Consider the following 15,387-nt stretch of genomic DNA (forward strand, 5'->3'; position numbering starts at 1 on the left):
TATAGGTGGGGGAATCATCAGGGGAGATAACACTGATGATAGGGTTTCAGGTTAGCCCCTTTACTCTTAGAAGGTGAGAGGACTTAATGCTTAGGGGAAAATGGAGACTTCATTTTTCTGGACCCAAGAAAGAAGAAGCACACAGGCCCAGGGTGGTTGGGGGTGCAGCAGCTGATGTTTATTGGGGACCATTATCCCTATGTCAGATCTTAGGGGCCTTGCCCCCTGCGTCTCTTGCCTCAGCTTCATTCGTCGCTGTCGAACTCTGAGGACAGACCCTGCAGCAGGGGCAGGGACATGGAGTGCCGGTCGGGGTCCCCGGGGCCCCCACCCTGGCCTCCTGGTGGGGGGTTGCGGGGGCTGAAGAGCCAGTTCTCTGCTAGGGTTGGGGATAGTCACAGCTTGACTCATGCCCTGGTCTTCCGCCCTAGTCCCCCCCACCCTGATTCTCTGTGCTGCATCCCCCACCACACACCCTTACCAGGGCCATGCTTCCATCTCACCCTCCCTGGGTTCCCTCAAGTCTGTCCCTTCACAAGGGTCCTGTACACACTGTGGGCTGCTGAACCCATTCCTGGGCAATAGTCCCTGTACCCTCTCCCTCCAGTGGTCTTTCCCATGCTTCATCTTCATTTCCCCTAGCAGTACCTGAAAGCATATAGGGGCCCCTCCGGAAGGGGTTTCGACCCTTATAGGAGAATCTGGTGGGTCTGCCTTCTGGCCCTTCTTGGGGAGGTGGTGTAGGTGGGGCTGGGACAGGTGGAGATGCATCAGCGACTTCAAGTGTATCAGCAGGTACTGATGTGGGGGCCAGAGTTGATAAGATGCTAAGGCTAGGTCTAACCCAGGTGGCTCCTTGGGGCAAGGGATCTTTGGTCAGAGACTTCTGTGGTCCCAGCACACCCTTGGGCTGCAGTGAAAACTTGAGGCAGGAGAAAGCAATAGGTAGTGACCGCTGTAACCGGAGCAGCTGGGGCTCACGGGCTGTAGGTAACAGCCCTAGCTGCAGCCAGGTGCAGGAGAAGACCTGGTAGATGACGTAGATGCTGTGGGTGCTTCGGATCCAGGGAAGATTCTGCTGCAGGCTCACCTGCCCTGGTGGTAGCAGCAGGAAGGCAACCTTCTTGCGCAGGCCTCCCATATGTAGGCGGATCCGGCAGGGCTGCCCATCCAACATTCGCATTTCTTCATAGGCTATCTCGGCTCGGCCATTTGGTGAGTATTCCCGAGTGCAATGGGCAAAGACACCCTCAGACCCTGCCTGTTCTAGAAGATTTGGTAGCAACCCTACTGATTTCAGTGCCCTTCGGCCCTGCCGGCCTGGCAAAGTTAGGCGGGTGTGGGCTCGACGGGACTGTTTCACTAGCACGCCCAGTAGATCATAGTAGGCTGCATCCGACAGGAAAGGTACTGCCACTACATTGGACCCAAAACGCTCCTCGATGACCTGCAGGTGGCCAGTTTATAAGTCAGGGGCTGAGTTAAGGTCAGAGGTTAACTTGTATTGTCTAAATTGACCTTCTCACCATTGTTTGCTGTCTAAGTACATTTCTGTGGTATACACAGATCCACACTTATCTCCTAGTCTCCTCCTATAACAAAACCTTGAATGTCTTATTTTATGCCAGATTATGGCAGATACTTGGATACATAAAAGAATGAGACTTTGTTCAGAATCAGCCTGGTCACACTTTGCCACTTCCTCCTTAACCTCCTTGCTTTACCTACCTTATCCTTGATGAGGGCCCAAGTGGCATCTGCTTCATCCAGTGTTAGCAGGTGGGGGTTACTGACCAACATGGTGGGGAGGGGTTGGGCAAGGTAGTGACTGCTGCAGGAACCCCCAATCTGCCCAGGAAGGTAAGGCCTCTCCCCCCTCCCCCCACCTTGGGCTGTGACCTACTCCACCATGAGGTCATAGAGGTCCTGCTAGGTGATGGAGCCTTGGATACAGAGAGGACAGTAACTCTACTAGCCTCCTTGCAGCCTGTGGGCCATAATATTTACAAACTTTTACTTCCTTCTCCCTTTTCTTTCTTTCCTTTGCCATTTCATTTTTCCTTTCTGTTCCTGCCCTGCCCTTTGAACAGCACAAAGATGCTCTCTTTCTTCTCTCCTCCTCTTCTCTTTTCACTCCTTTTTCTCATCTTATGCAGTCTTGTTTCATGGTCTCCTGGTCTTCTCCCTCAGCCTGGAGTGGTCATTCTCTTGCTTTGGAGGGAGGAACACTTGAACTGCTTTACTAGAGTAACTGCCATCTAGTTAGTTGTAGATTACTTCTCTTTGAAGTTGCATTGGGGTTCTGAAAGATACGGAAGTATAGATCAAGACTTAAACTGAAAACAAACATCTAAACAACAATAGCAACAATAAGAACTCCAGTAATTCTCAACCTATAAATTACCTGGGAGATTTAAAAATCACTGATACTTGTCTTCTATTCTCAGAGATTCCGGTTTAATTTGTCTGGGGTGTGCCTGGGAATCCTAACTTCTAAAAGCTCCTCGGTTGAAACCAGTTATTAACGAGTGGGTTATAAAAGCAGTGGAAAGCAGGAGTGTGTAGGTGGGTGTTTGGCTGAGCAATGGTAACGTGAAGAGTAAGATCTAAATGGGATTTTGTTCCCTTAGTAACTGGTAAGACTTTTCAGGAAGGCAGAATTACCCAGGTAAACATGGAGATTTTCTTCATGCTCCATTCCTGTCCTAGGCTGATTTGTATGTAGTAGTTTCCTCTCCCACTCTAGTTATTATTACTTGTCGTCTTTCTTGTGTCTTTGTCCAGAGAGCTCACCTAATATTTTGCTGGAGAAGAATAACTTCAAAAGAAATCACGTTTGAACTTTATAGTAATCGTTTTCCCACTCCTTACCTTGTCTGTCCCATAGTTCTCAGGCCCTTTGGAGGTCTCCTATCTAGGGGGTATCCTGTGGCAGCCTGACTGAGGAAAATGCTGTCTTGCAAAGCTGGCTATCATCTGAGCCAGCTGAAGTGATAGGTGTCATACCACACAGAAGGATACTGCAGTGATGGGAAAGTGTTATCAAGAAAACTTTCCTAAAGGAGATACAGTTGAACTCAAGGGAAGGCACGTCTCCCTCAGATAGAATTAAATGAACAGGTGCCGGACCTTTTAGCAAGCGAGTGACAGTAGACTTAGTTCCACTAAGAAATTAATGTCAGATATTTGTTGAACTTGTCTGTGCTAGGACCTGTGTCAGATACTGAATGTGTTATCTTAGAGGATTCTTTTAGGAATCTCTTGGTGGTTTTTTGTTTTGTTTTTTGGTTTTTTTTTTTTGAGACAGGGCCCCACTATGTAATCCAGAATGGCTCTGAACTCATTATGTAGCTACACACTGGCCAGAACTCACAGCAATCCTCCTGCTTCAGATTCCTGAATGCTGGGATTACAGGTATGCACTACTGTGCCCAGCTTCTTTTCTGAAGTAGGCATTATTGTTTCATTTTATAGTGAAGAAAGGGTTCAGAAAAATTAATTAGCCAACAATACAGTGAATAGTTAATAACAGACCTGGGGTTCCAGCTCTTACTATTGGAACAGTAGCTCCTTTTGGTGCTGTTGCATGGCTCACTTCAGTGTGTGATGAGAGAAATACTTGTGGCTTAGTGAGAAGGAAGTGGGCAGGATACAAGAGAAGCCACATCAGTCCAAATGAGAAACCTTGAGTTTCTTAAGAGAACCAAAACCAAATTCTTTCTTTATACCTGTTTAACAAGGCCCTAACAAAATACCATCTTTGATATTAGGGCTCTAATTTTTAACGTTTTTGGATGTTTTGCCTACGTGTATGTCTATGCATCATGTGTGTTCCTGGTGCCAGTGGGGTCCAGAAGAGGACATCAAATTCCTTGGACTGGAATTAGAGACAATTGTAAGCTGCCAGGTGGGTGCTGGGAATTGAACCCTTGTCCTCTGGAAGAGTAGCCAGTGCTTTTAACCCCTGAGCCATTCTCTCCATTCCCTGAGCCAGCATATCACTGTGTCACTGAAGCTGGCCTCCTACTTGTGGTACTTCTTTTTCTGTCTTAAGTGCTACAATTGCAGGTATATACCATCACACCTAGTTTAGCACATCCTTTCATTTTGTTTGACAAGGAAAAGATAGATAGTGTAGTGTAGTTGGCAACTCTGTTCCCTTCTGAAAGAAATTATAAGGAACACTGAAGTGGAGTAAGAGACAGATAGAGACCAGTAGAAGGGACAGAACCATGTACCTCTGCACCTTTGCAGTGTCGAAGAGCTGACTGAGAGGCAAAGAGGGACAGATGACACGGGGAATCCAGAATGAGAAGAGATGGATGAGATCAGTGCAGGGATGGTGGCTTATTGGTCAAATAGGAAGCAGAAGATTTTAGAGTTTTTGTTCATGGACATGGGTTCAGAGGGCAGATTGGGTTCTGATAAACTACTCAGTTGGAAGCCCACACCTTCTGCCCTTTTCTTGCTTTCTGATTCTTGTGAATCTCTAGGCTCCCTAAATTCTGTGATGTATCTTAATGTTGAGTAAATCTCTTTCCTTTTTGCTCAGAGTCTGAGACTGAAAGATACTGAAGAAAAACAGATGGCAATTGAGTCTGGATGAGTTGGTGAGCCCAAGGGTTGGGCTGTTGGTCTGTATCTTGCTGGGATTTGCTTCCCATGTGCCATCATTCTGTGGTATCTTTGGAAGAGGCACTGATCACCTTGAGGATATCAGAGTGATCTGGATGGAGACTGGGAGAAATAAATAGGACGGTTTATGCACAGAACGTGAGACTATCTGCGTGAATCTCATGGCAGCATAGAATAGCGTTGACAGTAAAGACTTTGAGGTGATAAAGATCCTTAATACTCCTTTGTTTCAGGCTGCAGGGATAATTATATAAACTCTTGATGCTTTATTTTAAGCTTTTTGGGATATATATGTACTAGAGCTGAGAATTTTTCAGTTTATGGAAGGGAATAATATTTCATATGTTAAGGAATATCACAGTTGAGATTCAGGGTGCCCTATAGTCAAACATATCAACATTCTTTTCAGTTAAGTATGTGAATATTTACACTAAGTGAAGTAAAGGCTATAAATAAGATCATAATGGATGGGACTAGGGTTTGGGCCAAAGCTATAGAAAAAAAGTTTCTACAGAGAGTATTTATTTTGAAAATATAGGTGATGAGTTGTGGGCATATTGTTGATTCTCAGGTTATTGTGAAGAATGAGAATGTGCTGATAAAGCTTTCTGAACATATCACATGGTAGGTATGTATGCATTGTCAACAAAACACAAATGTGTTAGATTTATGGCTTGAAGGAAAAACATTCTCAGCACACAGCTTTGGAACAAGAGACCTTGGGAGATCTGCACAGCTAGGAGCTGAAGGTGCCTTAGAGCAGTCTCTCACGGTGGGATGGCGACAGACTCAGTGCCCTCTCCATGTTGGGATGGTGACAGACTCTGCTCATGAGCATTGATTGCACATGATTTCCCTTCCCATGTATCAGAGGGAAAATGGTGTGTGTGTGTGTATGTATGTGTGATATGGGATTATCACACAGGAATTCCTTTATATTTCTTAATAATAATGTAATAAATATTCTACTGCCATACATGTTTGTTCACATCTCAGTTATTTTTCAGAATAGATTTATCAAAAGGAAATTTTTTTTCATTTTTCTTTATTAAGAAATTTTCTACTCACTCTACACACCACCCACAGATCCCACCTCCTCCCTCCTCCCATCCCCCAGCCCTCCCTCCCAAGCCACCCCATATCCCCACATCCCTAAAGGGAAATTTCTTATGAGAGAGATGGGTATCTTGTGATCCATCAGGTTCAGTATGTTTTTGTGTGCACACACATGTGTACGGAGGAACCAGAGTTGAAGGTGGGGTGTTTTCCTCTGTCATTCTCCGTATCTTTTGGGGCAGTCTCTTTCTTAACCTGGAGTTCACTGAATGGCCTGGGAGCTCCCGGGATCTGCCTATCTCTTCTCTGTCTTCCTCCTCAGTACTGGGGTTGCAGACTTGCACCTAGCTTTTATGTGGGTGCTGGGAATCTATCTGAACAGAGGTTGTCATGCTTTCAGGCAAGGAGTTTTCCCACTGAGCCATCTCTTCTAGCTCTAGGACTAGTAGTTCGTTAGTTTTCTATAAAATCATTTCGTGGAGAGCTTTTAAACTTAGAACTTCATGAAAAATAAGTTTTGGGAATAACTAAACACATACATGATTGACTAGACCAGTGGTTCTTGACCTGTGGGTTGTGACCCCCTTGACAAGCCACTATCTCCAAAGGTATTTACATTATTGTCCATAACAGCAAAATTACAGTTAGGAAGTAGCAATGAAAATAATTTTATGGTTGATGGTCATCACAACATGAACTGTTTTAAGGGGTTGCAGCATTAGGAAGGTTGAGAAACACTGGACTAGACGCCCTCTTCAGCCATTCAGATTCAGTGTGCTCTTGAAATCATGCAGGCATTTTGAGGTACCTCTTTATTTATAGGGGTCTAGTGAGACCCCATTTAGCCCTAGAAATGACAAATGTTCTACACAGGAGCTACCTCGTCTGTATGATGTCTCATGCTGCTTGGTCCAGCTCTCTGAGCTACTGTGCAGAGTGGTTCTTGCTTCAGATCTCTGACTAACACCAAGACTTGATGACTGCAGTTTTCTCTGACTTTACAGCTGTGGCTCCCTGTCTCATATATTATTCCTTCTATTATTCAGCCTTAACTGAAAATGAATTCCCCCATTGGGCAACACCATGCCACTTCCTGTTTAATGTCTCTGGGCAGTGGCAGCAGCATGAAATACTCCCAATTTCATCATATTGCACCAGTATCACATGCTGTTAGTGACAATGAACAGGACACATAGGGGTTCTGATGGGATTTTATTGGGGGACTTTCCATTCTTGGCTGAGGGAAAACAAAACGGCAGATTTTGACAAGTAATTACAATGGCTTGATCATTTAGATACCATCTTTAATTTTTCAGTTGGATACTTGACTCCCAAAGTCCCAGCCTCAGAGAAAGAAGTTGTAGGTATTGCTTTAGGGGATGTTCATTGGAATTGAAGGAAGAGGAAAGTAGTGATTACACACAAGACCAAGAGAATTCTTTGGGAGTGTCTTAAAGTCCCATATTCTGGGTAGATTGGCACTATAGGGTACACTTTCCAGTTTCTTAAAATGTGGAGTATAAGTTTGTGTAACTCCTTGAGAACAGGCTGAAAATAGAGTCTGACTGCAGGTACAGAGAGCGTTGTAACTCCAGACATCGACACATTTAAGCATAGTGAGACTTGGGTTCAAATGATGGGGTGGGGACAGGAAAGGGAGATTCTCAAATAGACTAGATCTTGGGATCTCAACTAGTTCCTTCATCTCCTTTTGTATTCCCTGCATGGTAATGTGCAGCACCTGCCTTTGCCTCCTTTCAAGAAAGACATGGCTGGCTAGGCCAAAGTATACGGGTGCCAGTGGTATACACCAAGGGCTTCACAGTCAATACCTTTTGGGTCATCACAGTTCTATGCATGCATATGTAGGACAAAGACAACATAACCCACACTTCTAGACTAGGTTTTGCTCAAAGGGAGTTTCCTTACCCTGTTTACTCCAAGGTCCCACTGTCCATTAAAATGGCTTTTTTCTGAATTTGAGCATTTCTAAGAATCGATCCCTGATCTGCTTGGTGCGGACCCCATAAATGAGGGGGTTGAGGGCAGGTGGCAGCAGCAAATAGATGTTGGACAAAAGGATATGCACTGACTTTGGGACAGTGTGACGACCAAAGCGGTGTGTGAGGTAGGAGAAGAGACCAGGCACATAGAAGGCCAGGATGACACAGATGTGAGAACTACATGTACCAAAGGCCTTTGCCCGGGCCTCCCGGGTAGGTAGCCGAAGCACAGCATGGGCAATGAGCCCATAAGATCCAGCAATGCCCAGAATATCTACCCCAGACACAGCCAATGAAAGTGCCAGCCCATATAAGTTGTTGACTCGTGTGTTACCTACCACCAGCTCTACAACTGCCATGTGTGCACAATAGGCATGGTGTATGATCTTGGCATGGAAGTGCTCAAATCGTGCCACCAACAGAGGGAAAGGCACCACAATAGCCACAGCTTTCAGTGTTAATGCCAAGATTGCATAGCCCACCCGGGCTTTAGTAACCACGATAGGGTAGTGTAGTGGACGTCCCACTGCCACAGCGCGATCACAGGCCATGGCCAAAAGCACACCAGATTCCACAGCAGTCAGTGCATGTACAAAGAACATCTGGATGAGGCAGACAGCATATCGAACAGGTCGGGGCCCAAGCCACAGCACAGCTAGCAGTCCTGGGGCTATAGATGTGGCTAAACCCAGGTCAGTAGCTGCCAGTGTAGCCAGGAGTAGAAACATGGGCTGGTGCAGTGTAGAGTCTATCCGGATCACTGTCAGAAGTGTTGCATTGCCCAGCAGGGCCAGCAGATACATGGGCCCAAACACCAGTGTCAGCCAGGCCTGGCCATCTCCCAACCCTGGGATGCCAGTCAATATGAAGAAAGCTGGGCATTGGAAGGTGGAGTTGGACTGTGGAGTTGGACTGTGTGCCATCTTGTAAGGATGAAGTTTGGGTCTCACAGGGGTATTGTTCCTGATGAGGGAAGGGCAGGAGGAGAGATTCTGGGGATGTCACAGTGGCACAAACCCATACATGGACTGGTAAAGGGCCTGGAATATTACAGGGACATAATTTTTGCTTGAGACAGGTTGGATGGATAATGACACTAGCTAGAATGGGAGAATCCTTGCTCCTAGTAATCCATGAGTGTTATAGGGAGAGCAGAGGCAGGGGTAGAAAGGAAGGGTTAAGGAAGTATGTGACTGATGGGGTGCTGGTACAGGCAGAATCCTTCAGTGTGAGTATCTGGGGAGACAGAGCTGAGATGACTGTTTTCTCCCTCAGAGTCCAAGGACAGTCAGTCTTGGTCTCTGTATTTGGGAAGAAAACTGGTGTGGAGTGATCAGGTTATCTCTTCTTTACTATATTTTTGGGAGGGACTTTGAGCCTCTTGATTTTGCTTCTATAATAGAGGTAGACACAGTGATCTTAACTGTTTCCTATAATTAATATTTGGGGTACCAATACACTAGGAAGCAAGGAGAGGCAGAATAGGAAGACAGGGAAAAACTATAATGGGGTCACAGGTAAGATCTGGAGTGAGTCTGGGAGCCTGGAATGACAGAGGAAATTTGGTGGGCCCAAGGGGTGCTTACATTATTCTGGATTTGGTGCTGATGTTGTAATCTGGAACATCAGGTAGAGAGTTAAGTTGGGAGTAGGGAGCAATGGAGAGAGAGAGAGAGATGATGACAGCAGAAAAGAAGCTTTTCTTCTTGGTGTCCTTTCATCTTCTGGATCCAGAAGGGGATTCCACTAGAGTCTTACTTCTGGAATGCCTCAGAGGTAAGGCAACTGAAGGAGGAAATGGTAAAAATCCCAGAGTACTAAATGTGTGAAGAAACACCTCTGATAGAGGAGGCAGGATGAGGAGATGGAGCCCCCTGCAAGCATCTGGCCCCCAGCAGAAGCTTCAACGTTGAGGGAAGACAAAGCCACCAGCTGAAGACTTGACTAGGGAGCTACTCTGAGCACTGTGTGCTGGCAGCCTCTCTCTACCTTGACCAGTGCCTCTTGGGGCCTTTTATGGAACTGTTCTACCTGCATCCCTCGGGGCCCTTATCTCTCCCACCTGTTCCATATTAACTCTTCCTGGTACTGTATCCTTGCTCAGTGCTCACAGACTCAGCATGTTTAGTAAGGTAACAGGAAAGGGGATAAGCAAGGAAAGCCTTTGAAATATCTGAGAAGGAGGAATGCTTCCTCCGGGAGGTTTTTGTAGTTGGAGAAAACTTGTATAATTCTATAATGGCATCTACCCAACTCTATTGTAATAACTGTAGAAGCCTAGTACAAGCATTGCTTCTCATTAGACACATTGTCTTCACAGCCTCACATTGCTTAGCATGCAGTTGATTATGAATAAACATTTATTACCTTCAACTGTGGGCAGATCTGCTAGCCTCAATGACAAATACACTTGTTACTACAGTTTTAGGAGTTAGATATCTATGGAGAAGAGAAAGTGTTGTTCACCATCAACCAGAAGACTGCTGAATGCAGTTCTTTCTGCTATAAAGAGGCATCCTTAAAATGACCACACTATGCAAAAATCATAGTGAAAACCAATGGATTTATTGGAAAAATGAAAGTAAGGATGTAGCACTCCCAAAATATCAGTAACACATGAAAATGGTAGAAATGAAGACCAGGGAGATAGCTTGTGGGATAAAGTACTTGCCATACAAGTATGAAGATTAGAGTTTGGATCCTTAGCACCTACATAAAAGTCAAGTGGATGTGGTGGCCTACTTGTAATCCTAGCAATTAGGAAATGAACAGGAAGTCCCTTGAATAAGCTAGCTAGCCTAGAGTAGCTCTAAGCTTAGCAAGAGACCCTGTTTCCATAAATAAATGGAAAGCAATTGAGGAAGTCAACCTCTGGCCTCCACATGCATACACACACACATACAAAAGAAGTGACAGAACTGTTTTAGGCATAATATGGTTAGAAAGTATGCAAGTACTACAATAAATACAGCCCTTTATCTTGAGAAAAAACTTGAGTTTTGTAGAAAGACTTGTCAGAATTGGGTTGAAAGTTATAGTGGTAAACTGAGGTAGCTGAGAGATATTGGAAGAAGAGTACATATTGAGCTTTCCTGCTCAGCCAGTATCATCTGTGTGAAGTTTTCTGTTTATCATTTCTGAAATTGCAGAATCACTTATAAGCATGAAACTCACTGCTCAGTTTCCTAATGTGTCAGCTGTCTTTGAACAAATTTGCATTTCAAACCAACACTGTAGCAGAACTGACTGAAACTCTTTTGTTCCTGGTCCTGTGCCACATGGGGGAAGATGCAGTTACTATAATGAAACCTGCTGCCTTCCAGTAGTTTATAATCTCATGTGCTCAGTGGTATACAAAGTTGTTGGAGAACTACTAAGGCAGTTACACTAACTGAGGTCAGTACTTGATACAATGGCAACACAGAAAAAGAAGCCTCTTATTTGTAGGCAGAGCTTTCCTGTCCTGGCAGCCACTCTCAAATAAAGTCAGAGACTTCTTAATTAGAAATGCTTGGCCAATAGCTCAGGCTTGTTACTAGCTAACTCTTACATTTTATATTAACCCATTTTATCTATGCTCTGCTACGTGGCTTGATTCCTTTTTTCAGTATGACAAATTCATCTTCTCTCCATGTCTCCTCCTGATTCTCAGAGACTCCTCTGCTCCCTCTTTGCACTCTCTTTTTTTCTGCAAGTCCTTTCTAACCTCTACCTGTCCAGCTATTGGCCAGTATGCTTCTTTATTAACCCAATCACAGTGACATATTCACACAGTGTAAAGGAATATTCCACATTTCCCCCTTTTTGTCTACTTAAAAAGGAAGATTTTAACTTTAACATAGTAAAATTATATACATCAAAAACAGTTAGCAAGTAAGAATTACGGTTACAATATTCAGTCCATTTGTATTTGGCAAAATAGAGGAAATATTCCATCAGTTGTCCTCTCTTAAAGAGTCCAGAGTTTTGTACCTAATTTACTTTCTATCATGATTAGGGAGAACTGTAACTGTAACTATCTAGTCTTCAACCCCATCAAAGACCTGAGAAGGATATTAATGTTATCTGAGTAAACAGGAAATACAAAGCAAATGACTTCCAAAACTATAGAAATGACAAAGACAACTGGCTGCTTGGACAGTCACTCAAGGTTCCTTTGCAACGTTGTGGCATCCATCTTTGGCCTACAGGCCTAGGATATTTGACAGACTTTCCTGTGAATCAGGAATTTTGAAGGACTGTCCCACCTTGTCTTGACAAAGTTCAGCAGTTGCTTTCTTTTGTGTCCTGCTTGTCCAATTTGGACAACATACTGTCAACAGTTGAGGCAAGGGCAGTTTCTTGACCAGTGGCTAACTTTTGCCATAAAGAAAGCAAACTCCATATGGAGTTTCTTCAATGCCCATCATCTTCTCTGAAGTAGACTGGTGCTGCCAGGAGTAGACTGTCTCATTATTATAAAAAGCTTTATATTATTGAAACATCTTAAGTGCCATAGTCTATAGAGCTTTGAAGTGTTTGAAGATCATCTATCTATCTAAATATATCTGTATATGACCTTGAAAACATACCTGACTATAAATTTGACTATTATAGTTGACTATTAATCTGTATTTTTAATTATATATATTTTAAATGAGCTACATAAACAAAATATCCCAAACAAGAGTACAAACATAAATACAGTATAACAAAATAAACTTTAAATTTGTGTCAATAAACCAAAATCCATACCAATGTAAAATATTTTGAGATTAATAGTTGTTCTTTTGGATTAAAGTAGATTTAATAATCTACCTTTTTTTAATGCCACTCCTATCCTTTTTTCCTTTAGAAAGAGAACTTTGAATTTAACTTATTTATTTATTTATTTATTTATTTATTTATTTATCTATCTATCTATTTATTTATTTGTTTTTCGAGACAGGGTTTTACTGTGTAGCTTTGGAGCATGTCCTGGAACTCGCTCTTTAGCGAGTCTCAAACTCACAGAGATCTGCCTGCCTCTGCCTCCCGAGTGCTGGGTTAAAGGCATGCACCGCCACTGCCTGGCGAATTTAACTCTTTTTGTTTAGCTCTTTTTTTGACTATGTCTAATAACTTATAACCAACCCCCCTAAACAATGACAAACATTCATAATTCATTGAATAATCAAAACCCTCCCAAACCCCATCTCTTGGAAATGTGGGCTTTATTCTCTAGACTACTTCCTGTTGTCTGTGGGCACTGACATCTTTGGGGAAACCTTGAGAAAATCAGGATAATTGTTATGTTTTTAACTGGAGTAGTTTGTGAGGTTGGACCATCTCAGTCAGCAGCCTTGAAGCTGTTTTGGATGTAGGATTCTGGGGAGACTGTAACAGAGACATTTTGAGATGCTGGATCACATGTGCCATTCATTTTCATTGGTGTCTGATCTCCTTGTTCTGAAAATACATAAACTTTTATAGGTAACATACATGTCTGTATTAATACAAGTATAGATTGTGCATTGTACATAAGTCAGTCAAAGGTGATTCTTTTTTGTTTTATGTTTGAGCAGATAAAATATACATCATGTGTCTTGTCATTCTTCTAGGTTTATTTCTTTGTGTCTGTAGTCAAGATTTCAGGATGTCTTCCCCAATCAAACCTGATCCATATCAACTTGGAATGAATCCACAGCCTTTCAGTTCCTGTGGAAAAAAAGCATAACCCCAAAGTAGCATATCTTTGATTTTCATTTTGAAGTCAAGACATTTTTAAAATATATAGGTTGGTATAATCCAGCAGTTTTTATATCCAATGTGTCTTAGCAGCTGTTGTTCCTTCATTAGCAACCAGAAAATCTAAAGACAACACAATAACATACAGAATCCAGACTCTCTGTATATTTCTCATTTTTACATGGCTTATTATATACTTTTTTACTTTATTCCTTTTTAAGGAGTTTAGTTTTTTATTTTTAAACATTTTCTATCTATGACTGTCTCTACCCTTTCTATTTTCTCTCCCAATCCCGTGTATATTTTTAAGACACTCTAACCTATTTAGAGTTTTTTTTTTTTAAATCTAGATCTGTCTTTACTGAGCATCTGTATTGTTTTTAGATCACATGAAATGAATCTTAAGTTGCTGTGTTAGTCGCTGGCAATGCTCAGCTTTGTGAATGGTGTCATTGCATGGCAGCTGGTGGCTGGCTCATTCCCCCCCCCACTTGGTTGTCTGAGAGCTTAGCCTCATGGTGGAGGTACTGGCAGGAGCCATGTTTACCGCCCCAGCTCTGGGAAGTTGTTGAGTACATGCTGCCACCAAGTAACACATCACCCACTGATCATAAACCCCATTTAAGTGTTTGGTAGCAGGGCCTCTTAAAAGAGCTGTACCCATGTTAGACACTGAGCCAAGGAAGCTGCCTCCTAAAGGAGCTGTGACTCTATTTGCTGCTAGGAAATGGAGCATAACTGAGAAAAAGCAGTTACCAAGAAGCTGAGTTTGACTCTGTTTTTTGTGTGTTTGGAACCTCTTTTTTTTTTTTTTTTTTTTAAGCTTTCTCAGGTTTTATGTTGCCCCATGTTGGGTGTCATAAGTAGATGGAGTTTTCCTGTTTCAGCAGCTGCTCCCAAAAAAACCACTCAGAGACTTATTAATTATAAATGCTAGACCAATAGCTCAGGCTTGTTACTAGCTAACTCTTACATTTTAAATTAACCCATATTTCTTATTTATGCTCTGCCATGTGGCTCGATACCCTTTTTCAGTACAACAAGTTCATCTTCTTCTCTCTGTGACTTCTCTTGATTCTCAGAGACTCCTCTCTTTCACAATCTTTTTTTTTTTCTACAAGTCCTGCCTAACCTCTATTGGCCAGTCAGCTTCTATATTAACCCTATCATAGTGACACATATACACATAGTGTAAAGGCATATTCCACACGTATTCTCCCCTGAGGAATCTGAAAATCTCAGCATCAGTGGTAATAGTTCCATTTGTTTCCCACATGCATATGCTGAGCCAAGCGCTCACCTCCAAATAGGTTTTAAAGTAAGTATAAATCTTTCCCTTGTTTTATAAAACAAAACAACCAAACAAAAAAAACCTATGGCACAAGATAAAATAATCTGCCAATAGTCATAGCCAACAAACAGCAAAGCTAATATACAAACTCAAAAAGTTTGGCTTTGGTGTACTTGCTCTTTGTCACCACTAAGTATTTCAGCTGAAATTTAGCACATGGGTTGAAGTATAAAAGTATAGTTATGGATGACAGGTAATTATTTATGGGACAAATAATTCAGGAGACTTTGGTTTTGGTGGGTGGTCCCAGTTCAATGTAATTATCAGGCAGTGGATAATGATTGCTTGAGGAAGGAGGGGAATACTCAGGAGGTAGGAACTGTAGATGGACAGCTATGGGGAGAGTTGGAGAAAAATGCTTTTGGCTTCAAGAGATAATCCAGAGAGTTTGGGATGTACATCAGAAATGGCTTATAAGATATTTCATAGACCTCTTAGATCCAACAAATCTAAAATTGAAGTAACTAACTTCTTGGAAACCTGCTATATTTTGAGTTTATAAGATGCACCTATAGATTTGTTTTTAGAAAGTTACTTTGTTGGTATTCTAGACCCTAGATCATATTTATAGAAGTTCTCTGAGTGCATATTGGGGTTACTTGACTTAAGAAGAAGATTTGACAATATAACTATGAC

The 15,387-nt window shown here is 42.6% G+C and overlaps 2 protein-coding genes across 2 annotated transcripts; both read right to left on the reverse strand.

Moving 5' to 3' along the window:
- Positions 1-68: 68 nt before the first annotated feature.
- On the reverse strand, positions 69-5,584 carry CUNH11orf42 (chromosome unknown C11orf42 homolog). The gene is made up of 3 exons (XM_052762000.1): positions 1,729-5,584; positions 649-1,447; positions 69-379 (listed from the first exon to the last, which is right to left on the reverse strand). Exons 1-3 carry the CDS (start codon positions 1,798-1,800, stop codon positions 246-248), a joined length of 1,005 nt encoding a protein of 334 aa, XP_052617960.1. The 5' UTR covers positions 1,801-5,584; the 3' UTR covers positions 69-245.
- LOC128125050 (olfactory receptor 52W1) lies at positions 3,246-14,187 on the reverse strand. Its single transcript, XM_052761999.1, has one exon. The coding sequence runs from the start codon at positions 8,615-8,617 to the stop codon at positions 7,649-7,651; it is 969 nt and encodes a 322-aa protein (XP_052617959.1). The 5' UTR covers positions 8,618-14,187; the 3' UTR covers positions 3,246-7,648.
- Between the last annotated feature and the right edge of the window lie 1,200 nt (positions 14,188-15,387).

Source organism: Peromyscus californicus, unplaced genomic scaffold, assembly GCF_007827085.1.
Source record: "Peromyscus californicus insignis strain IS unplaced genomic scaffold, ASM782708v3 Scaffold_4__1_contigs__length_199733344, whole genome shotgun sequence".
NCBI lineage: Eukaryota > Metazoa > Chordata > Mammalia > Rodentia > Cricetidae > Peromyscus > Peromyscus californicus.